The sequence below is a fragment of the Limulus polyphemus genome, unplaced genomic scaffold (genome assembly GCF_000517525.1).
Source record: "Limulus polyphemus unplaced genomic scaffold, Limulus_polyphemus-2.1.2 Scaffold859, whole genome shotgun sequence".
Lineage (NCBI taxonomy): Eukaryota > Metazoa > Arthropoda > Merostomata > Xiphosura > Limulidae > Limulus > Limulus polyphemus.
In genome coordinates this window covers 257841-282225 of record NW_013666469.1, presented here as the reverse complement: position 1 = coordinate 282225, position 24385 = coordinate 257841, and the positions used below count along the sequence as shown (strand labels likewise).

The 24385-nt window shown below is 32.7% G+C and overlaps 1 protein-coding gene across 1 annotated transcript in view; it reads right to left on the bottom strand.

Moving 5' to 3' along the window:
* Window positions 1-23873, bottom strand: part of LOC106460907 (zwei Ig domain protein zig-8-like) — a 106520-nt gene extending 82647 nt beyond the window's left edge. The window contains exon 1 of the mRNA XM_022387713.1: window positions 23558-23873. Coding sequence (XP_022243421.1) covers window positions 23558-23666 — 109 coding nt within the window. The 5' untranslated portion in view covers window positions 23667-23873. The remainder of the gene's footprint in view (window positions 1-23557) is intronic.
* Window positions 23874-24385: the final 512 nt, after the last annotated feature.

Sequence of the window (24385 nt, the reverse complement as noted above, 5' to 3'; positions counted from 1 at the left end):
TATTTTTTCTCCAGTTGCTCCAAACATTCGAAATAAATGCACACAGCTAAATGTAAAATGCAGAATAACTGGGGATAAAAAGCAGACCTTAATTTTGAAATTGTTTCCAATATAGTAAGCACCCGTAATCGTTTATAGACGTTTAAAATATCTCAAGTTCTAATATATATATCCATACTGTACATGCATTGAATCGGGAAAGCATGATTTCTTCTAGTATACCCATGGAGAAAATATTTAAGATCAGAACTATCAGTTACACTAGTGTGATATTCAATGCACCTATATCTGTTTCTAAAGCTCGTGTTCTATTTTATCTTTTTTGGTAAGCGACTCAAGTTCCAGATTTAGGTCACCATATATATAGTTGCCCATGACAACACGAGAGTTGTTGTTGTTTATCATTAAGCACAAAGTTACACAAGGAACTATCTGTGCTCTGCCTACCACGGGTATCAACTCCGCAGACAACACGAGAGAAAATGTTCCTGTGGTGATAAAAAATTTTAGAGCCAATACAAAATTTATAGTGAGCTCCGATCAGCATCTACTCACGATTAAAGAATTTAAAACAGTCGAGTTTATATGAACAAGGAGACGTTTTTCAAGACGTTAAACTCTGAACATACTTGCGTTTGAGCTGTTTTTAATATTTGTTTTTTAAGTAAAGAAATGTTTGTGGGTAAATGCGAGAGCAAAAAACAAAAAACTCTGATAGAAAAGTGATAAGTTTGTTAGGTTATCGTAGTTTTCAACTTTTTTGTTTCTTCCGTCGTTATTTTTGGGCTCTCTCGCCAAAAGGCCTCTCTCCCCCGGGATGTGCTCCCCAAACTTTGGAAAAAATTAGTTTAGAATGCGGGTTTTGAGTACAAGAGTGTATAATATTACCTAAATTATGCTTTGATATAGTAGGCTCTTGTCCCCCGGTAGGCTTGCTTCCAAATCTCTAGTTAATAGTCCTATTTATCCGCAACGTTTTTCCGTACTGGAAGGTGTCCCTTTACACATGTTGTTGAAGTGTGTATAATACTGGAAGGTGTCCCTTTACACATGTTGTTGAAGTGTATATAATATTGGAAGGTGTCCCTTTACACAGGTTGTTGAAGTGTGTATAATATTGGAAGGTGTCCCTTTACACAAGTTGAAGTGTGTATAACACTGGAAGGTGTCCCTTTACACATGTTATTGAAGTGTATAAATACATAAGGAATCCATATACAGTAAAACTGCTGCTGAAGATAATTTATGTACATCAGATGCTAGTGTTTAGTTGTTGTACACTTTTCGTTATAACATTTGTTCACAATCTTGTCAAACAGTTGTTTATTATAATAAGACAAGGATGTTTTTATTTCGTGATTTAAATTTTGAGGGTCTAAGCCTGGTAATAAAGAATAACTTTCTTCTTCAGCAGAGAAGGAAAAACGATGCGAAAAAATTATAGTTTATTAGACATTTGGAAACTTAATGATATCTCTTCATATTTACCCATATGCTTAAAATCGTAGGTATTCTTTGAAGTGTAATGTATCATTAGTGGTATGAGTATCTATGTTCCCAAAATTGCAAATATTTACGATGAGTTTATATTTTCCTAAAAAAAAGATTAGATAAAAAGTGTTTCTATCATATGATTACACTGCTTGTTACTTTACAGTTTTGAATAAATAGGTTATCAGTACAATACTTACATACATAATATTTTTTCAGTTATTTTATCGTTAGTGCTAATAGTTCAGTCGTTTTAACAAGATGAAAATTAAGAAGAAGAATTTAGAAAACAACTTTCAAAACGTTTTATTCACATATTCCTTAATGGTAATATTTTATATATTTTTTAAGTAAATTTTTCTTACGTGGCGTCTATGTATTAACTAATCTAGCTTTGATCCCCTTTTTCAATACTTTTATACGTTTCTTCTTTTTGGTTACATTCCTACTTTGACAAGGAAAATAATTTTCAAACTGTTAACAAGCTGGTTTTACAACTTTATCATACCGTAATGATAATAATAATAATAATAATAGCTTGTTTGAAATATGTCTCCTACGAAGAACAAAGATAAAATTATTTCCATCACTTTGATAAAATGTAGCTTTACCTAAAAATATCTTTTTCTTACTCGAGATGGAATGTAGCTGTCAACTAGCTCGACGTCAGATAAGCACTCTATCATAACGAAACGTCACGTTATTCTTTGGATTCGGATGTTTATCACAGCGGTTAGTTGAGAACCAAGGCTGGGAAGCTGGACCCTTCATTTGTGAATTAATCGAAGCAGTCTATGCTTATGGCTGAGTTATAAATCAGACAGTTAACAAAGTTGAGCAGCAAATAGAAGCTCAACCAAATATTTCTCTTAGTCAACATATATATAACTACCTTACATCGAATACAAGAGTAGGGGAAACCGGTGTTGGTTGACTCTCTTTTTTTCTAATTCAAAAGGAAAAAAAATCACCTTTAAACCTCCAGATAAGAAACTTTTATACTAACATAAACTAGGTATATTCCTCTATTACATATCAGAAACAAATTACTTACCTCTTTGCTAATTTTCTCAGAAATTAACTTAATAGAAGAGTGTGAGCTGGATGTCAACGTACCTCGAGTATCGGGTTCCAATCCCCGTCACATCAAACATGCTCGCCCTATCAGCCGTGGGGGCATTATAATGTGACGGGCAATCCCACTATTCGTTAGTAAAAGAGTAGCCCAAAAGTTGGCGGTCAGTGGTGATGACTAGCTTCCTTCCCTCTAGTCTTACACTGCTAAATTAGGGACGGCTAGCGTAGATATCCCTCGTGTAGCTTTGCGCGAAATTCAAAACAAACAAACAATCCTCGAGTACAGGGCAAATTGACACACGTTTTAGGGTAAGTTGACATGGATGAAATTAATTCCAAAACATTTTAAATCGGTATATTTATCACACATTTTAATAAATGAAATAAAATAAACTTTAAATGTTTTAATCATTTTAATCTATATTTAACAGCTAAATTATCAATAACAAATAAAAAATAATAGAAATTAACATTCACACATCTCACTTGAAGAGCCATCAATGTGACACGTTACTTTTTTCAATATTCCAACAGTAATTGAAATAAATCAAAATGTATTTACATATTTGTGTATTACATCATGCAAATTCCTCGTTGTGAGGCTGGTTGACACTCGTGCCAATCTGCCCCAAGTGTCCCAAACCGTCATTTTGCTGGAAATTACTAGCGTTTGCAGTCCCAGTCACAGTAACCAAACACAATTATATAGCCGGAAGAAATTCGAATCATAATTGGTAGTACGCAGTTAATTTTCTCATGAGTTGCATATCAAGATCGTATTTAATTTCTAAGCATTATTATTATTCATTACAAATAACATCCTTCTATTTAAGAACGATAACTTAGACACAAGATAATGCAGAAACAGTTGGAAACCGTTTATTCCAAAAGAATATAATTTATCTAAGCATCATATGGTCACTGTTAATAGAATTTTCAGCACCATCCACTGTTCATTAGTATACATAAATAAGTAGTAAAATACTTTGTTTCCTACAAGTCGTTTTGAAGTTTGAGCGCGAGTAAAGAATACCCGTGACTATCTGCTTAATTTGATAATACACCAAACCATTATCTTGGTTAATGATATTACTTCACGTAAGAGCCATTTGAGCATTGAATGAGATTTTTCCCAATTTTTTATTAGTACAATTGCTTTGATTCTTGAGCTAGAACTGAGAAAAGAACGGTTTATTCAGATAATCTACTGTCAATATGGGAATGATTACAACAGTAAGTTTGCTTTCAGGACATGCTTTTTGTATCAGAGAGGACAGTTTTCTGCCACTAAATTACGTTATCGATTATAGGTGATATTTATGATTATTTATTTATTTTTATTTCCTTAGCTGTTTATATTAACAATTACTGTTTTTAGTAATCTACAAGCACGTGCACTATATGAAATCTCTAAATGTACTGTCACCAGAATTTAATACCAAAATTGTGCTCATGTCTTGCGTTTCTAAAAACATATTCAAAGGAAATCTTTGTTTGCTTCTTGAGTTTTGTGCAAACTTACTCGAGGGTTATCTTCGCTAGCCGTCTTTAATTTTGAAGTGATATATCAGAGGAAAGGCAGCTAGTCAACATCACCCACCGCCAACTCGAGGAATATTCTAATGGAACAGTGGGATTTCACCGTCATATTTATAACACAACGACAGAATTTTAAATTTTTTGGTGGTAACGACAGGAGAAAAGAATAACCTCCATAGGAAACTTAATGGAAAGAACCAATAAGTAATTTATATCTAAAATGATATATTATTATTTGTAAAGTATGGAATACACAGTATACAGCTTCTTTGTGAAAATTATAAAAGGGTGAAAAATCAAGATGGAACAACTACATCGAATCAATTACGCACAAACCTCTTGTTTTGTTTTTTTTGTACAAATCAAGTAATATTTATTATACTTAAGGTAAAAAGAGTGTTGTTGGTTTTAAAAGCGCACAGCTACACAGTGGGCTCTCTTCTCATATTGTTGTTGGTTTTAAAAGCGCACAGCTATACAGTGGGCTCTCTTCTTATGTTGTTGTTGGTTTTAAAAGCGCACAGCTACACAGTGGGCTCTCTTCTCATATTGTTGTTGGTTTTAAAAGCGCACAGCTACACAGTGGGCTCTCTTCACATATTGTTGTTGATTTTAAAAGCGCACAGCTACACAGCTACATTCAAAGACTTTTAGATTCTTGATTAACAAATTTTATAAATCATGATCTCAAAGTAATTAAAGTAGAAGATAACATTGAACTACATCAAACAGGATATTTCCCAAACATTTCACAGGGTAGTCTTTCAGCGCGTTACAGTGTATATCGATCTCATAAATTCGAATTGTATTAGAATTTAATGTTATAAATGGCACATAAATAACGGGAAATATATTTTGCACTTTATACAGTGTTGTAAAAATGTAGTGTTACTCGTAATGTTTGGTTTGACAAAACAGAAATGATATATTAAGTTACTTAAACACAGTCTCTTCCCTGAAAGGTTCACGCCCTGTTAACCTTTTGGCTATAGGAGCATTATAAGAGTAACCGTCAAATCGCACTATTCTGTTTGAAAAGAGTTGGTGGTGGCTGGTTTTGTCCAGCTATGTTCCTTCTAGTCAATAAACTCAGAATTATGGAAATTCTTCAAACAAACATTTCGCTAAATATTTCAAATTCATGTCTAGAAATACAACATTCAATACTTGTAGAATGTAATGTATTAATTAGTATTGCTACTAAAACAAGCACCGGAAAGCGCATTCTATTTGATGTTCAGAATTAAGTAAAATACGTACAAACGTGTAATGACCTCAGCCTGAAAATTGCTGTATGTATACACTGTAGTTTCTAAAATACATAATTTATTAGATAAGTACAGGCTTTATATGAGTGAATACTATACACAAATTCAGAATAAATATGTGTTTCATACCATTTTCTAGATCATATTCATGTTTCAACATTCAAAAAACAATATTAGTTTTGAAACACTCTCACATCATCCTCTAAATAAACTGTGTCTATGCCGGTAAGTAATAAGACAAAACATGCTTAGTATTGACTGAAAAGCTAGAAACATGTTTAAACAGCCTTATTTCGAAAGCACAACAGAGTATTTTACGTTTTATTCACTGAAAAACTACAGTATTCTCGATAATATTTTTATACAATAATGCATTTATTAACTTTGTCTTAAAACCTCTTATAAGTCCACAGAAAATTCACATTGCTTTCTTAATTAAGAAGGTTTTTTTATGTGTATTCATATAGAGACAGTTAGTTACTTCTCTCCTAAATATCATGGTTTATTCACAAAACTGTGAAATCATTACACTTACTTAATCATCTACAGCGACACAAAGGTCATGGCTGTCTTATTTGTCCTGTGTCAAAACTATTTTAGCCACCACGGTCAAATCGAAAAGTGTTATCTCATACTTCTCATCCACATGAAAGGAAGTGTAGAATGTATTCTTTTATTACTCTGAAAAATAATATTCTCATTCATCACAAAGATTTTTCTCCTGTCTGTGACGCTTCACTAAGCCTTGGGTAGCTGCTGGCGTCTGTGCCAGAAAAATGTTCGTACCCAGAATCTCTTGTGAAGTTATGTTACTTGTGTTTGGGATGGAATAAGTTCTTATAATCCCTGATAACCGCAGTTTGCCGTGACAAACATCGTTAGCTGCTAAACCCAAAGCCAAAGTAATAAATACAGAAAATGAACGTTAATGCAACACGGACCTGAGGGATTTCAAAAGCAGGCGTGTCATTATCTACAATAGAAATCATGTCTTAGAAAGGTAACGGATGCTTCATGGTAAGTCAAGAGAAAACAGAACAACAAGTGAAATATGTCACATGTATGTTCGACATCATACCAAAAATAATAAATGTATGTATATATGTATGTATGTATACAAAATAAAAATATGAAAAATTAATGATACGAGCTTCACATAACCGGCTAGTTTTCATTAATTGATGTTTTACACCATTTTTTTATATCTGAATGATAGAGAGGTTTAATGAGCCTAAACTCTTTACAGTGATTTGGACTTGTTAGCATTATTTAAAATCATACGTTTCACCGTCATGTAGAATATTAGCATTATTTTTAAGGTATTAAACAACTGAGTTATGATTGAAATAAATTTATAAAACCAAAACTTTATAAAGATACTTGGCTTTCTTGTTACATTCCCTTCACTTTGATCAAAGCAACTCTAACATTTCCTTAACATCATATGAACATTTTCTTATTTTAAAATTATGTTAGTTTTACAAAATAATATCATACACATTTCCAACACAGCTATACCAAGACTTTTATATATGTATATTATATATATATTTGCGTGTATTTACAATTAGAAAATTATTTTCATCATGCTGATCAAAAGATTGAGTATCAAGAAAGACAAAAAAACTTTTATTATTGTATTCTACAAGATGGCCACTAAAATTGAATTTGAGTGTTTAATATAAATTCCGAGTTTACAACATATTATGTATTTTTCTTGTGTAAAAAGGAATTTCTCTATACAAACTTCTTTAGTGTTGTATGTGGAATATTTTATAACCTTTTGGTCACGACTGTAATTTTATAGAAATAAGTTTCATTTCTTTTTGCAACTAAATTTAGTAAAAAATTCAAAAAGAGAAATTCTTTTGTTCTCCATAATACAGCTGTATTTGTTTTAATTTTGTGGAGTTTATTTTCTCGTAATTCACACAGGATATGTCATGAAACAAATATTCAGAGTTTCAATAGAACGTAACACTTTTGTAAGGCTATTTAAAAGGAAAATATTGTGAAATAAAATGGCTTTGGAAGTATTTGATGAATCTCTCAGTTTCATAAATAAAAGATAATTATAGAATGACGTGTTGTTATCACTTGAAGTGAAGAGTACAGTTGTTTGAATTTCATGCAAACTACTTAGGCAAAGATATTATGACACGATTTTTGTCCAAATAAATTACTACGTCTCCATACTAATATATACCAAGATATTAATACCATATAATCGACCTGAAGTTAGCGCTTTTGTTGCGTAAAACCGTTTATAACCTCCATCTATCAGTGTTGTTTGGTTCATTCATAAATATCGCCTTTTTACGTGTTAAAGGTGATGAACATTATGAACAAATGTGGTTAAAATTTGGTTGAAAGAAAGGTTTAGCTTAAGGTAAATGATATATCAATTTAAAAGCAGCATACATATGTGAGAGATATAAGTGAGTATGTAACTTGTTCGAATACGTTTAGACCAATAACCTTATTGTTCCCTTGTTAGTAATAATATTACAGAGGTTTACATTTAATGTAAGACACAATATATTTTAATATGTAATTTTTGACCAGGTGGTTAGGGTGGTCGACTCGTAATCTGCAAGTCGCGGGTTCGAATCCCCGTCCCACCAAACATACTCGCCCTTTCAGCCGTGGGGGCGTTATAATGTGACGGTCAATCCCATTATTCCTTGGTAAAAGAGTAGCCCAAGAGTTGGCGATGGGTGGTGATGACTAGCTGCCTTCACGCTAGTTTTACAATGCTAAATTAGAAACGGCTAGCGCAGATAGCCCTTGTGTAGCTTTGCACGAAATTCAAAACAAACAAACAAACTTTCGTGTAGTATTATGTGAAGCAGTTTTCAGTTTGCTTTAATTAAAAACATTTATTACTGCTTAACGTAATAACACCAATTTTTTAGATAGAAATATTAAAGTATCAAACTATTAATGTTTAAACTAAAATGGTAATTGTTAAGAGTAATTATATTAAGATAAAATGTGAAAAACATTAATTCCTTATGATCGGACCATATTTAGCCTAAAGTACTTCTATTGGTCAATGATCGAGTAAAAACACCAATGGAGTTTTGTGTTACTTTAGGTGTAAACTCTCATTGGTATCCAAATAAATACAGCATTCATATTTTCTAACCTTATGATTGTACCAGTTTAAATATGGAACTTTCTAATTCAGTTGTGGAATGAGGTCTTTTTAAATGGCATTTAACATTTCTTCATCCGTGAGAGGAATTACGTGTTTGTATGTAAATAAAAATAAAAAGCTATTTCAAAAACTTTATCCTAATGCCTGGAAGTTTATGCTGTGAGCTTATTGTATAAAACATATTCCTAGCTTATGAAAGTTTTAAATGTATCCTTATAGAAATCCTACTCTTAATTTCTGGAGGTTTTTGCTTTATCCTTATAGAAAATAGTCGGTAGTCAACGTATCAATAAAAAATAAAGTAATTTATTTATACGTATCGAGTGGAAAATGATGTATATATAATAAACATTACTATGCTGCTGAAAACAATTATTGGATATCGGAATTTATAATAACATAACTATGAAGGCGATTCTGCTCCTGTTTTTGATTCATTGAACGTGTACGTGGCACCAATTAAGGAGATTCTACTTCTGTTTTTGGTTCATCGAACGTGTACCTGGCATCAATTAAGGCGATTCTGCTCCTGTTTTTGGTTCATTGAACGTGTACCTGGCACCAATTAAGACGATCTGCTGTATTTCTTGTTATTAGCGAAATGCATCTCATTGGGTCTTTGAAACAGATTGATCTAGTGAAGGCTGTTTCTATTTATTTATTTATTTTTTTTTTTGTACACTGGCACAGCTTATGTCCTAAGACTTTGGTGTGCTAGAATTAGCAGATAGTTGCTTGTTTGATTGGTTGTTGTTAAGCGTAAAGTTACACAGTGGGCTATCTATGCTCTGGCCACAAATATTATAGAAATCTGGTCTTTAACGTCGTAAATCTGTAGACTTACCGCTAAACCACTAGGGGGCTAGCAGATAGTAGACCTCTACTTTTGCGGTGGTTGATGGTTCGCCTTGTTTATGCGTTCTGTCCGTCACACCGTACCATTGGTTTGGAAGCAATTTCACATTATTTTAACGACACATTCCAACACTTTGAGATCATTCGTAACAGCCTAATGTGACTGGCTGGTTTCCATTTGTCTAATGTTTCTCCCGATGAGTAACTTCAATTGAGGCTATGAGGTATAGCAATGATTCAAGAACAATTTGGATTACTTGGAACTCAGTGATTCAATTCAAAGTAATGACTGCATGAGGCCACTGTTTATATATATATAAAAAATGTTTTGGTAAGAATTTTGATTTCAGATCAAATAAATGATCGTCAGATGTCTAATATTTATAACAATGGCTTTGATCAGATAATTAACATTATTTTGTAACATTACTTTTGCCTTGTTATGATATTACGAATCCTGATTACCTTTTAATTTTTTGAGCAGTGTGTTTAAGTAGCAACTAAAAATGTGTCTACGTGGAACTTGTTCTTTGCATAAATACACCTTTTAAGGTTCATGGTATTGTAAAGTTGTTATCTCCCTTCAAACTGTAGCATACAGAACTGTGTAGAAGATAGTCTTTGTTAGAATAAAATGTAGAAATTTCGTAGTAAATTCGGATCAATTTATTATAATATTTAATACTTTCTCAATTAATAAACGTTCAAATAGATTCATATGAATATCATCCTAAGAGATAAGTACCATTTTATAGTTCAACTGCTCTTACTTGTTGTAATTTGAAACTTTGTTTAAAAAATTAAATATGAATTTTTAAACATGAAGTTTATGTGTTGTTGTAATCAAAAAGCTGAAATTACATGTGCATTATTTTTTAAATATATGAACATTATAGTAGTTCTACAGCATATTATATTTAATATCAAAATAAAATGCGAGATATGGAAAACACATAAGACATTCAACCAGACAAATAGAAATAGTATTGAAACAATAAAATATCTCTTGATGATCTACATCAAGATGTTTTATTAAGCTTTTTTATTTTGAGCTAATTGCTTTGTTTTATATAAAATATATTGATCAATACACATAAATTCTCTAAATAATAAAGTATGAGTAAATAATACAAATTAGATATCGCAACAAAATAAAAACATTTAAAGCATCGAATTACCTAATAAATATTAATCAATGAGCTTCTCTTATGGAAAATAGATTGAATCATAAACAAACAATTATATGTTTCATAGATGGTTGGTACCGTTTAGAATTTGTCATCTAATATACATATATATAAGTCAGTTGTCTTTTGGTAACGCTCATTTCGTCTGTGTCGCTTAGCAACAAAACTATATATATATATATATATATATATTAAATTAACATTATTTTAAGTCACGTCAGTTTATAGGGGCAAAAGCTATCTTAATCAGTTTTGTGAAATCTTACTTTTACCACAGAACCACTTGAGTAAGACAACTTCCTGAAATAGATAAATCGGGTATACTTCATCAATTTCTGCTGGGGCGTTATGCGACAAGGTTTGGGTGATAAGATCATGCTAGTGAGGTCTTGGACACCTACAGTTGTTTATTACTGCCCTCGGATAACTGGTCTAGTATATATACACAAGCCATTTCTCAATTTGTATGTGTGTAACGCTCATATAATTTTTAATTTAAGTTGCACCATTTTTATTGATTTTTTTTAGACTGTACTTGAAAATTGTTTATATTTCCTAAATACGTGATTGTTTTTCTTTTGTAATGAATGGAGAAGTTTAGTGAACAATGCTATATTAAGAAAGGGCGGGGGTCTCCGGTTATTTTTTTAGAAAAATATAACACGTCATTTTTTGACGGATCGACAAAGCTAGTATCTTTATAAAAATTTAAAATGATAGATAAGCAGAATGTAGAAAACACTCAAAATATACTTTGCTTTAAACAGAACTGCTATTAATCACACTTGTATTTTATTTTACATTGAACTTACAACATGGATAAATTATATTAGCATATTAATGAGGTTTATTAGAATGATATTTCACGATCCGTGCTGCTCATAGCTGGTTTTCTCTTAGCCTGATGATTATTAATATTCATACTTGCCAAATGGTAATTTCCATTTCAACACACTTCTGTGAAGGATGACGAGGTTACCATTTTAACAAGCTTCTAAGACAAGTGGTGAAGCTACCATTTCAACAAGCTTCTGTGAAGGATGGCCAGGTCACCATTTCTACAAGCTTTTGCGAAGAATGGCTTAGTCACAATTTTAACAGGCTTCTAAGAAGAGTGGCGAAGCTACCATTTCAACAAGCTTCTGCGAAGGATGGCCAGGTCACTATTTCAACAAGCTTTTGCGAAGAATGGCCAGGTCACCATTTTAACAGGCTTCTAAGAAGAGTGGTGAAGCCACTATTTCAACAAGCTTCTGCTAAGGATGGTCAGGTTACCATTTTAACAGGCTTCTGGAAAGGGTGGCGAAGTTACCATTTTAATAAGCTTCTGCGAAGGATGGCCAGGTTACCATTTTAACAAGCTTCTGGAAAGGGTGGCGAAGTTACCATTTTAATAAGCTTCTGCGAAGGATGGCCAGGTTACCATTTTAACAAGCTTCAGCGAAGGATGGCCAGATCACCATTTTAATAAGCTTCTAAGAAGAGTGGTGAAGCTACCATTTCAACAAGCTTCTGTGAAGGATGGCCAGGTTACCAATATAACAAGCTTCTAGGAAAGAAGGTGAGGCTCAACTCTGAGCACAAACTCTCCACGACTATACATGGATTTAGCTTCGTAGATCATTTAAACAAATAAAAGGCAAAACCCATAATTGAAATTGCATTGGTGGACTTGGCGTGTATATGTCGTTTTTTGTTGTTGTTTTTTCACGCAATACTACTCGAGGGCTATCTGTGCTAGCTGTCTCTAGTTTTCAAGTGATAGACTAGAGGGAAGGCAGATAATCAACCCCATCAACCGCCAACTCTTGGACTACGTTTTACTGATGGATAGCAGGATTGACCTTCACATTAAAACAACACCAAGACTGAAAGGACAAGAAGGTAGGGTGACGGGATTTGATCTCACAACCCACAGATTACGAGTCGAGTGCCCTAACCATCAGACCATGTTAAGCCTTGTGGCCTATGACTCCAGTTCTTTTTTTTGCCATTGTTTGCGTGAGGACAACAGCTAATTTTGATGTGTGACTGGAAAAGCTAGTTAATAGTTGACTTTTGAGCTTTCAAGAAATGCAAATCTTTGATTATTATTTTGTTAATGATATAAAGAACTATGTTTAACTTCATCGTAATTTCTTTTTGAGTTGAAGGTTCTTATGTTTCCATTTTCATGGCGAGAATTGAAAACACCCACCTACGTAATATTTAGCTCTACGTCGTTAAACAATGTTTGAAAGGGCTGTAATTATATCCTTCAACCATAAAACTATTTTTTTCAACTTTGATATGTCGAATATTCGCTGTAAACAAGATATATAAGTGTTAAACACAACATAATTTCTGCCAAGGAACACATCAGCAGTTACGTGTTAACTCATCAGGATATTTGAATATTTGTTATATAGTGCGATTAATCTTCCCTTATTAAGCCTTTAACATCTTACAGTTTTCCTCATTAAGGTTTTATTTCATTGAAAATTAATGAAATTATTCTTAAGATTATTGTATAATGACGATAATTACAATAGATAAAATGTAGTAATTATAAAAGTTCTTATAGGCAAAATCAACTTAATTCACACATCATAAAAGATTATTTTTGTTCTCTTTCGAAAATGTGTACTTCCTATCAAATAAGTTTAAGCTCTTTTTTATGCTGCTAATGAAATATCTGCACTTAGATTTAACATAATCCGGCTTGAACGTATCTAATCATTTTATGACATGTTGTTGACCTTTAGGTCAGTAGAAATGCTTCTCGATCAATGTGCAAGTACCAATCCAATATTGAGAAATTTAATGATTTTATAATTTGCTTATAGATATTGTAGAATGTTTTTGTTTGTTTTCGAATTAATAGTCGGAAATAAAGTCACAGGAAAAAGTCACAATTTGGGCTAAGGAAAGACTCACACATTTTTTAATACACAAATACAATGTAAAATAATACAACAAAAACATTTTAAGTTAGTTATTTATTTGAATAATAATATAATGCATGACATGTAACATTATATAAAAAGAACGTGACATACACACATTAATAACACAACTTACATAACTGTTGTACAAGGATATATATATATATAAATGAGAAACAAGGCTACTCGCCTGGCTTACTGATACTTGAAGAATACGGCTTTACATCTGACTTGAGAAACGTGATGCCTAACCTGACCTCACATGAGATCAGTCTACAAACAGCCTGTTAACTTGAGAAGTATATTTATATATATGGAGAGTCAAGTGCATTTTTCAGGCATATATGAGGTTAATCATCACATGAATGAGTAAAATATACCAGTAATTTAACTTCCATGAACTTAAAAAATTATAAACATAAATTTTCAAATTGTGACTTTTTTTCCCTACTTTCTTCGAATTAGGATATATTGCCTGTTTCCATTCTCAGGAAAAATTGTTTTGTCGAGATAATAAACAAAGTAATACATTTAACGATGTTATTTATTTCGTTGAGCAGAAAATTACATGAAAAGGTATAATATATAATTTGATTTAAAAACATGTTGGAAGTTTGAGCCATGAGAACAATCCGTTTCAACTCAGGCTTAATACTAGTGATGAGATTATTTTACTTTTTAGTATTTAAAACTTATTCCGTCGCGCAGTTTATATCCATCTGTAAGTAAATACGATTTATTTATACCTATGTTTACATATCCGTATTATACTCTACCTTCTTCAGTATCGTTAGCATTATGTCAAAATAATTATTTCTGCTCTGAAAAATCGATAAGCGTAAAATACAGTTTGGTTTGTGCCAGATTCTAACTTCGTGAAAGCGTAACGATATATAACGGTTCAAAAGAGTTCATGAAAAAATATACAAACCTTTCTCATATGAGTTTTTCTATTGAAATATAGTTTCGAAGTACAATTAATAACACATACGAAAGTCAGCATTACGATGACCATTTTTGAGGTAACTTGATAAAGAACAATATAGCAGATAATTTTCCATTCGTATACATAACTAGCTAGAGTACTCGTCTCCTGGACGTAAGTTATGTAAATTCAAGATTTATCTTAGGACATGAAAGTTACTTCCCTTATATATAATTGTTAAAAACTCAAGAACGCTCATAAAAATTGCAGAACACAAACTGTGAAATCGCAATTTTGCGTTTATCTCCACATGGACCCAAAAAACCTTCATGCCAAATTTGGTGAACATCCATCAACAGGAGGCGAAGTAGTGGTAAAAAATGGTTTGTTTGTTTTTAATTATGCACAAAGCTACACAAGGGCTATCTGTGCTCTGCCCACCACGGGTATCGAAACCCAGTGGCTAGCGTTGTAAGTCCGCAGACATACCGCTGAGCCACTGGGAGGCGGTAAAAAATGGAAAAACGCCCATAAAAACCGCAAAACCCAAAATGTAAAACTGAATATTTGTATGTATTTCTCCATATACCTAATGAACCTCCATACTAATTTTGGTGAAGCTATATCTACATCATGCAAAGTATTATATGAACATACAGCAGATAATACTATTATATTTATATATAGATACATCTACTTCCACAGAGTTCCCGTAAAAACGTGTTCTGTTTCAAGAATAAATAATACCAAAATTAAATATAATACATATTCTTATTTCTTCCTTTTGAAGTTCATATGCCATGCTATGTTGTAGCCTACAGAATGCATAATTCTTCTCGTGATTCATGGCATGCGCACGTTTTACTGACGTCACGAAAATACAAATTGCGACGTTAAGGGTCTTTTCTTGTGTGACATCATTTTAGTGTCTACTGAATGACTGACAGACAATACACTACTTTATAGTGGTGCAAGTGATTAACTAAAGGATACACATCAGTTACTTGAATTTTAACATCTAAAAGAAATAGGGTAGTAAGAATACATCCTCTTTTCTTTGATGGATGGCTATTGTAGTAAGAAAACGGGAAAATATAACATGCTTTTTGTTTTGTTATTTTTTAATCTTTACATTATCGGGGAGATAAAAGTGAACTTTTGGAGAGATAGCCGGTAATGATACCTACAGGATCCTGCTCACTTTTATTAAAATATGTATACTTTCTTGTTGTGTTGGGGTAAGTAAAATAGGGCTTTTCACAATTATTGACTTATATATATTTTATTTTATATTAAATGTATTTTCCACACGTGAAGCTTGCAAACAGAGTTCAACTATTTCAAATATCTTATCATCAATGTTGTTGGGTTTTGGTTTCTTTGTTTTTTGTTAAGCACAAAGCTATATAATGGGCTATTTGTGTTGTGCCCGCCACGAGTATCGAAACAAGATTTTGAGCGGTGTGTACCCTGTGATAAGGTAAACGGATTTATTTCTCCGTGATTTTTGATTTTTGCCCTTGATAAAAAAAATGTAAAATACCGTTATTTCAAAGGCTTAAGAAAATAGTTTCAATATATCTTGTATGTTGCTTTTGTATTATTATATTCAAAAGAATGTTGCAAACAATACTCGTTGTATGACAACTAAGATTTCCATTAAAATAAAACAGTTACATACAATATCCTATTTTTACTATTATTACTTTTTTTTGCACTAGTAAGACATTTTAGTCTACACAGAATCTACTGGAGTAACTTCACAACAAATTTATTCTGCTGTGTTTTAGAGAGTTCGTTATCTAGAGACTTTATATATAAAATACCGAGGGAAACGTGCTATCAACATAATAATTAATGTAAAAAAAAATACTGAGCTATTTCGTTTAGCACTTGAAAATCATTGCACTAAAAATACGCTTAACATTCGTTAAACCAACTAGTGCTCTAATGTTAGCAATCCTGTTAAGAATACCTTAAAGATGATTTTATTCAACTGTGCTGTGACAACCCGTTTTTCTCCTGAATTTGAGCAGGTGATTCCCAAAAGAATCGAATAACATTAGAAAGGATGTTAAATAAAAAGTTATTCTGTAGCTTACCTCAAAAACCCACATGTCAGAGCAAGTATAAAAAATAATACGAACACAACGATCTTGATCTCCTTCTAGCATACAGCCTTTATGAGATTAACAAAAACGTAATATATTTCATTCCTCCTGATGGATTTCCATTGCTACAATTCCCTTCCGAGCGCTATAGAACCATAAAGAGATGACAATAGTAAGGAAAAATTCGTACAGACCAAGTGGCTCTTATTCTATTGATGTGATGGTATGCTAGCACTATAAAAATCCCTCTGGACTTGACCTCAGCTTGAATAAGTGCTGAGCTATACACCGGCTCTAAGAACACTGTAAATATATTCTGTGCATAAATTTAGTTTATGTTTAGTACGTAAAGAAAATGTTCAAGACTACAGTTGTTATTTTAACTAAGTCGCTACTTAAAATTACAAAATTTGTATAATTCTAGAACGTATAATCCTTAGTGAGTTTGTAAAGGATATGAATTTATGGCTTGCATTGAGCGGAAATAGTTTTTGAAGATCATGCTGAGAACTGAAAACAGTCAGTTAGTTTAAAACATCTGAAGATACCAACAATACAGACGTATTAAAAAGCTTGCTTTTGTATTAAAATATGTGGAATGATCGTAGAGAAATTACTCATTGTATATATATATACGAACTTTTCTAAAGTATTAAATCATACATTGTATTTTTCAAATAATTATGTAAACAATAAGTATTGTTTAAAATAGCTTCGCTAACACCTTTGGTTCTCTTTATGGCCTTGTTCAAAGTAACAATTGTTGTTTTGTTGTTGTTTGTTATTAAGTACAAAGATACACAAAGGGCTATCTGTGTTCTGCACACCCCGTGTATCGAAACTCGGTTTCTAGCGAAGACATACCGCTATGCCACTGAGGAGCAACAACAATTGTTTTCTGCTTTTTTTTAATAAAACGTGTATATATATTTAAGTTTAATAAACATGATTTTAAGGTCCTTTACAAAAAGTATCAGGCAGCTATTTATTGTTTAAAATGTACAAATTCATTATTCTAAAGGTTGGAGTAAACGCGTAAGAAATACAAAAGGAGTCAATAGTAGCAAATGATGTTAAGAGATATATTTATCCCTTGACCGGTTTTCACAATTAAATTATTCGTACCTCTAAATCCACTATGTGTTTAAAGCCAGAAAAATGAACAAGTAACAATCCATCAATCTTTAATCTAATGTTTAAATGTTTTAAATTTACATTTTAACATAATTCTGAAAAGAAATTCACAATTTGCCTCTTATGGATAATGTGTTCTAAATATCAACGTTTGTTAAGAAACTTCATAACTTCCCTTGTATTTCGTCTTTCAGGCCCGGCACGGCCAGGTGGTCAGGGCGCTCGACTCGTAATCTGAGGGTCGCGGGTTCGAATACCCATCCCACCAAACATGCTCGCCCTTTCAGTCGTGGGGGCGTTATAACGTGACGGTCAATCCCACTATTCGTTGGTAAAGAGTTGGCGGTTGGTGGTGTTGACTAGCTGCCTTCCCTCTAGTCTTACACTGCTAAATTAGGGACGGCTAGCGCAGATAACCCTCGTGTAGCTTTGCGCCAAATTCAAAACAAACAAACAATTTCGTCTTTTGTCTATGATGAGTGTGTTTTTTTTTATAGCAAAGCCACATCATTCTATTTGCTGTGTCCACCGAGGGGAACAAACCCCTAATTTTAGCGTTGTAAATCCGTATACTTACCACTATATCAACGGGGACATCTACCATAAGATTAGTTAAAGCCAGAGTACTCAATGACAGTAATTTAGAACAGGTAAAATATGTTTAAAAGATGTATTCGTTTGAGTTTGGGGGTAACATTATATATTAAGAATGCTGAAAGTTAGGTATCACGATGTCTTAGAAAGTTGATTTAAACCTGAAACATGTTGCTAGTCTCTCTTGTCGATGTCATTTACTCTTAAAATACCTCAAATTAGCAATTTGTTTGTGACCTTTCACTCCCAGTGGAATCCAAGTGTTGCATTACATTAAGTATTTTTATGGTTTTTACTCATTACTACTTTCAATCTAAAGAGCTGACAAGAAAGATGAAACTATTCATTTCCTACGTGTAATACACAACAGACCCTATCAGGGATTGATTGCAGTGTTTGTGACTCATTTATTATAAGGAATATTGCAGTAATCAAAGTCATGGACCCACGACTAATATCGTTCGCAAGTAGTAGAAAATTTGTTTGAAAAGCCGGTGAGATCCATATGGACTTCATCGGTAATCGTAGCGCCAAACTCGTCTTTGAAGCAGATGTCCACGTATACTCCGTTAAAACTTTAACATGATAGTATAGTCTAAGATTCACCTCACCACCATGTGGTTAAGTCTGTTAGAACAGAAATTAAGGTGTCGGACAACAGTACGTAACTGTGGCCATCAGAAGTAGAACGCTCAGTAGTGGAGTAAGCAGTTTGTAAGGATATTCATCTTATACATTGGTATTCATATAACTAATTATGCCAATGCAAAGACGTTTGATGAACCTAACCCTAAGTTCTTAATATCAGTTAAAAAGAAACAGACATCCACTGGAAGTACATAAGGGGACTAAACGAATAAGGTTGCTGTGTTTTCACTTCCTTCGGTCATGTTTCTCTTGAAAACTGCCGTTTATTTTGAGGTGCATTTTTGAGTATCAAGTTAAAATCCTTCGTCAGTTTCAAATTCTTCTTTATTATCTTGTTGATTAAATCACAAGCAATTTTCAGCTTCACGGCAATAGTTTTTTTTTTTTGGGGGGGGGGTTGGAAAACTATTTTTGTAATGATTGTGTTGCTTAGGGTTATCTTGGAGTCCATATATAGTTTAGTCCTAAACGTTCTGTTCTATACTCCCCTTCAAAATGTTGTACTGTCGAATGGTTGGGAATTTTTCGTTGTTCATTGTCAGATATTTCGTGTTTGTTGCCATATGCCAATGTATGAGGAAAAACACACACAAAAAGTTCGTATAGTTTATGTTTAATCCTAAACTTTATGGTTATTTTACTTCGCTACAGGCTATTGAGGAATATCATATATATATACAACACAAACCTGTGTAGTGAAACACCTTAAGCTAATACAGTAGTAGATTAAAAAACAACAATTTGTAAGAAAAAAATGCATGCGTGTTTCGTCAATATCTTGGTCTGAAAATAATTATTGTAGGTATAGAAGGATTTGTTGTAGGACTAATACCAGTGAGTTTATTCAAGGTCATGTCCTTCGAAACGTTTATTAATAAAAATAATAAAATGTCAGCATTATACGGACAAGTAAGAACAGATGAAACATTTTGTACCAAAAATAGTTCCTCACGAACAACATTTATAAACTTAAAGACCACCACCCCTTCCACGCATGACAAATTGTCCCAGAGAAGGTAGAAATCCAAGCATAGCAAAGTTTGTTACACAAAACTAGGTTTAAGCAGCTAGGTCAGAATTTTGTATAAACGATCAGTAAACTTCTGAAGAGTCTATAAGTATAAAATATTTTAAAATGAAAATATCTACATAAGGCAGAACACGAGCAGTGTGCTATAGCTGCTTTCAGATCATCGAAATATTTGCACAGTTTAATATAGCCTTACTGTATGGAGAGTATCATAAGTACCCGGGCTGCTGCCAGATCATGTGGTGAATAGTTCCCAGATGAAAGCCATCCTTCACATCAGATGATAAGAGATGTGTGTCAGCGGGTGTTTACTATGGGCTCATTTACGCATAAACGCCATGCGGACAGACCTAGAACAGCAACCAATAGAGAGAGAGTAAAGCCGCCATATTGAAAATTGTCACATTTGGGCTTTGAACATAGACTTTGATTATATTCCGTAATACTGTTAGGATATTTACCTCTTTATCCATATAAATTCTGTTAGTCTTAATCGATTTTGTTAATTTTTAAATGCTTCATTTATTATTGTCTACATCTATTGGAGTGTGATTTATATTAATAAAAAGGACACGACCTTAAAGTGTTAAGGGGCAGACGGATCATTAAAAGATCTTCACCTGCAATATTGTTGTAGTCAGGAAAGAGTGTACGACTTTATTAGACCTGTTTATAGAATGGGTTAAGGGGCAGACAGATCATTAAACGATCTTCACCTGCAATATTGTTGTAGTCAGGAAAGAGTGTACGACTTTATTAGACCTGTTTATAGAATGTGTTAAGGGGCAGACAGATCATTAAACGATCTTCACCTGCAATATTGTTGTAGTCAGGAAAGAGTGTAGGACTTTATTAGACCTGTTTATGAGAATGTGTTAAGGGGCAGACAGATCATTAAAAGATCTTCACCTGCAATATTTTTATAGTCAGGAAAGAATGTAGGACTTTATTAGACCTGTTTGTGAGAATGTGTTAAGGGGCAGACAGATCATTAAAATATCTTCACCTGCAATATTGTTGTAGTCAGGAAAGAATGTAGGACTTTATTGGACCTGTTTGTGAGAATGTGTTAAGGGGCAGACAGATCATTAAAATATCTTCACCTGCAATATTGTTGTAGTCAGGAAAGAATGTAGGACTTTATTGGGACAACAATATTGCAGGTGAAGATATTTTAATGATCTGTCTGCCCCTTAACACATTCTCACAAACAGGTAGTCAGGAAAGAATGTAGGACTTTATTGGACCTGTTTGTGAGAATGTGTTAAGGGGCAGACAGATCATTAAAATATCTTCACCTGCAATACTCTCTTTTTAATTAATATTGCTCGGATAGAAGGAATAGTTTTCGATTTAGTTCATCGAGTTCGAAAGAAAAAATGTTTGCACATATAAAACTTATATAACATAAAAGTGACATCAACATTCCCTGCCTAGTATATAGGTCAGAAAGGCACTTTTCAAGAACTTAAATAGTTTAACGTAGCAAAGCAAAAGTGCACCATATTTTTACTGACATAGTTTTAATGCAATGACATTCTGATGTTCAGTAATAGCTCGGAATAAGTCCCATCTGTCAAATATCTACAACAGTAAAAATTAACAAAAGAACGTATACATGCTCTCTCGGATTTTAATACTATTAAAAATGAAATCAAGGTTTCAATGTACGAAAGTTTTAGAGCGATATTTTAAATGCATGTACAACAAGATTTTGAGCTAATGGAAACAAATGTTTACATGTCTCAAGCTCATAACTACTTAGATCTTTAAATTCGTTAAAATATTCAGTCCATTATCCCCATTCTATTTTTTGGAAAAAAAAAATGTGTTCCCGCAAATGTGATATTTATTAACTAGATGTGCTCCTGCAGGCTCCCTGAAAGTGTTCTGTTTCAAGAGTAAAAAAAAAAAAAATTAAGAGTAAGAAATATTCTTATTTCCTGCTTTTAAAGTTTATATATCATACTGCGTTGTAGCCTACAGAGTTCATAATTCTTATCGTTCATAGCATGCACACGTTTTACTAACGTCACGAAAATACACATTTCAACGTTAAGCATTTCTCAAGTGACGTCATTTAGTGTCTACTGACTGACTGACAGACAACACAATACTGTATAGTGGTGAGTGGTTAAAACAGATGACTCTTCCAGACGGTCTTCGGCTCCCTTTCGGGGAAATTAGTTTTAAGGATTCGTCATGACAATTTATACGGTCTATAAACAATTTATAAGGTAGGCCATCTTTATTTTTATATGTTATTGACAAATCCCAATATTCTATAGCTAACATTAGGCAAAAATTGTTATTGATGATGACGTGCCTTATCTTTCCCTCGAGTCAATCCATTCAAATTAGAGACGGCTTTGTACAGATATTTATTAAGTAGCTCTGCGCGAAAATGATAAAAACAAAAATATATTACATGTCGTAGAATTAACATTTCCCTGAAAAACCTAAATTTTATATGAGATAGAAAACTTCACCTATGCTCGTATCTAACTTAGAGCTATTACCACTAGGATACTAAAGGACAGTGTTTTTAAAATATATCGTTTCTGTTGCTCTCTGTGCTTTATTCTCAGCGAAAGAGAATTCGTAAAACATTTATAAAACTTTCGAGGTAGAAAATACAGTCTTTCTATAATGGCTCTAGTGAGAATATGGCAGTTTCACTTGCTTTAGTTATTGAATAAAAGTAACTTAACCTCGAGTAATATAACAACAGCAAATAGCTTTAATCTTTACAGGTTTCTTCTTATAGTGGTTATAAATGTTAACTACAGAAGAACACTATGTGCTTCACATTCACACGATGTTGGTGAAGCATACTGCAAAATAACTTTCAAATATATCTTAGAAAACATATAGAATACAAAGACGTTTCTACCAGTTCATTAACGTTTGTTTTAAACTAGATGTTTACATATATATAATACAATACAGTTTCTACCAGTTCATTAACGTTTGTTTTAAACTAGATGTTTACATATATATAATACAATACAGTTTCTACCAGTTCATTAACGTTTGTTTTAAACTAGATGTTTACATATATATAATACAATACAGTTTCTACCAGTTCATTAACGTTTGTTTTAAACTAGATTTTTACATATATATATAATACAATACAGTTTCTTCCAATACATTTAATATTTTATATGCTAAACATATAAGCCATACATTTCTCAGAAAAAGGCACAATTCATGATGATCAAACATGCATTCGAACACTTACAATTTAAGTCATAAAAGTGATTTTCACAGATCTTATGCATTAGACGAAGGTGTAGTTATCTAAGCTTAGATAAATAATTATTAATGTAAACCTGTTTAGTTTTGTACATTTCATTCTTAATCTAAAGAAACAGAATGCAGTTGAAATCCTCACAATAAAAATATATATTAGAGTTAGAATAAAAAAAATGCAAGTGGCCAGAATAAAATTGATATTATTTCATTACCAAATCTCCGGTACTGATAACAGAAATATACGTATATAAAACAGTTGTTAACAGTTAATAACGTGTGCATTGATCCTAAGTAAAGAAAATACATAAACAGTTATTTTTTGATAAAAATTAAATAATCAGTACATTAAAACTTACCAATAAGAAGTAGAAATAAAGCTACAATAACTCTGTAAAAAAGCTGTTCTGTATCCAAGGATGAAACCTTCTTATTTGGCAGAAAATGATGATCCCAAGTTTCCAACATTTTGTTTCAGCAGTATTACACAACAGCAAATATTTTGCAAAAAGCTTTAGCGGGAAAATTTAACGTGCAAAGTCTAGATATTGTCCCTAAAATCATTTTGAGCAGGACAAGGAATGTTTTGCCATGAAACTGTCGTTCGCACTACAAATCATCGATGAAGATAGAAACAGAACGACGTTTCGTTTCTCCACTCGCACGCAGCGATGCAATTCCTTCGAGTGTCGATAAGGTCTAGCTGAACCACTAGATTTCTACTTCCTAACGTCATCACTCAAAAAAGTCACGTGGCCATGAGAATCAGGATAATTTGTTTGGAGGATGATAAGAAACTAATATTTGGCCAAGAAGGTTTTATTTCAGTTATCTTTCCATTTAGTTCAATACTACTGCTTTCAGTATTTAAGCATCAATAATGAAAAACAAATTTATATTAAACAATTTTAATAATGGCTGGAGACGGCTTGAATGGGTAATGAAGAAAAACTGTAATATAAGTTTAACATAACAGCAAATGTACAACGTTTCGACAAGGTTTTGTACCTGATAATGGCTTATATAAGTAGTGTTCCGACCACTACTATGTTTGTTATATTTCATTGGTGTTGTAACAAATGGCTTATATAAGTAGTGTTCCGACCACTACTATGTTTGTTATATTTCATTGGTGTTGTAACAAATGGCTTATATAAGTAGTGTTCCGACCACTACTATGTTTGTTA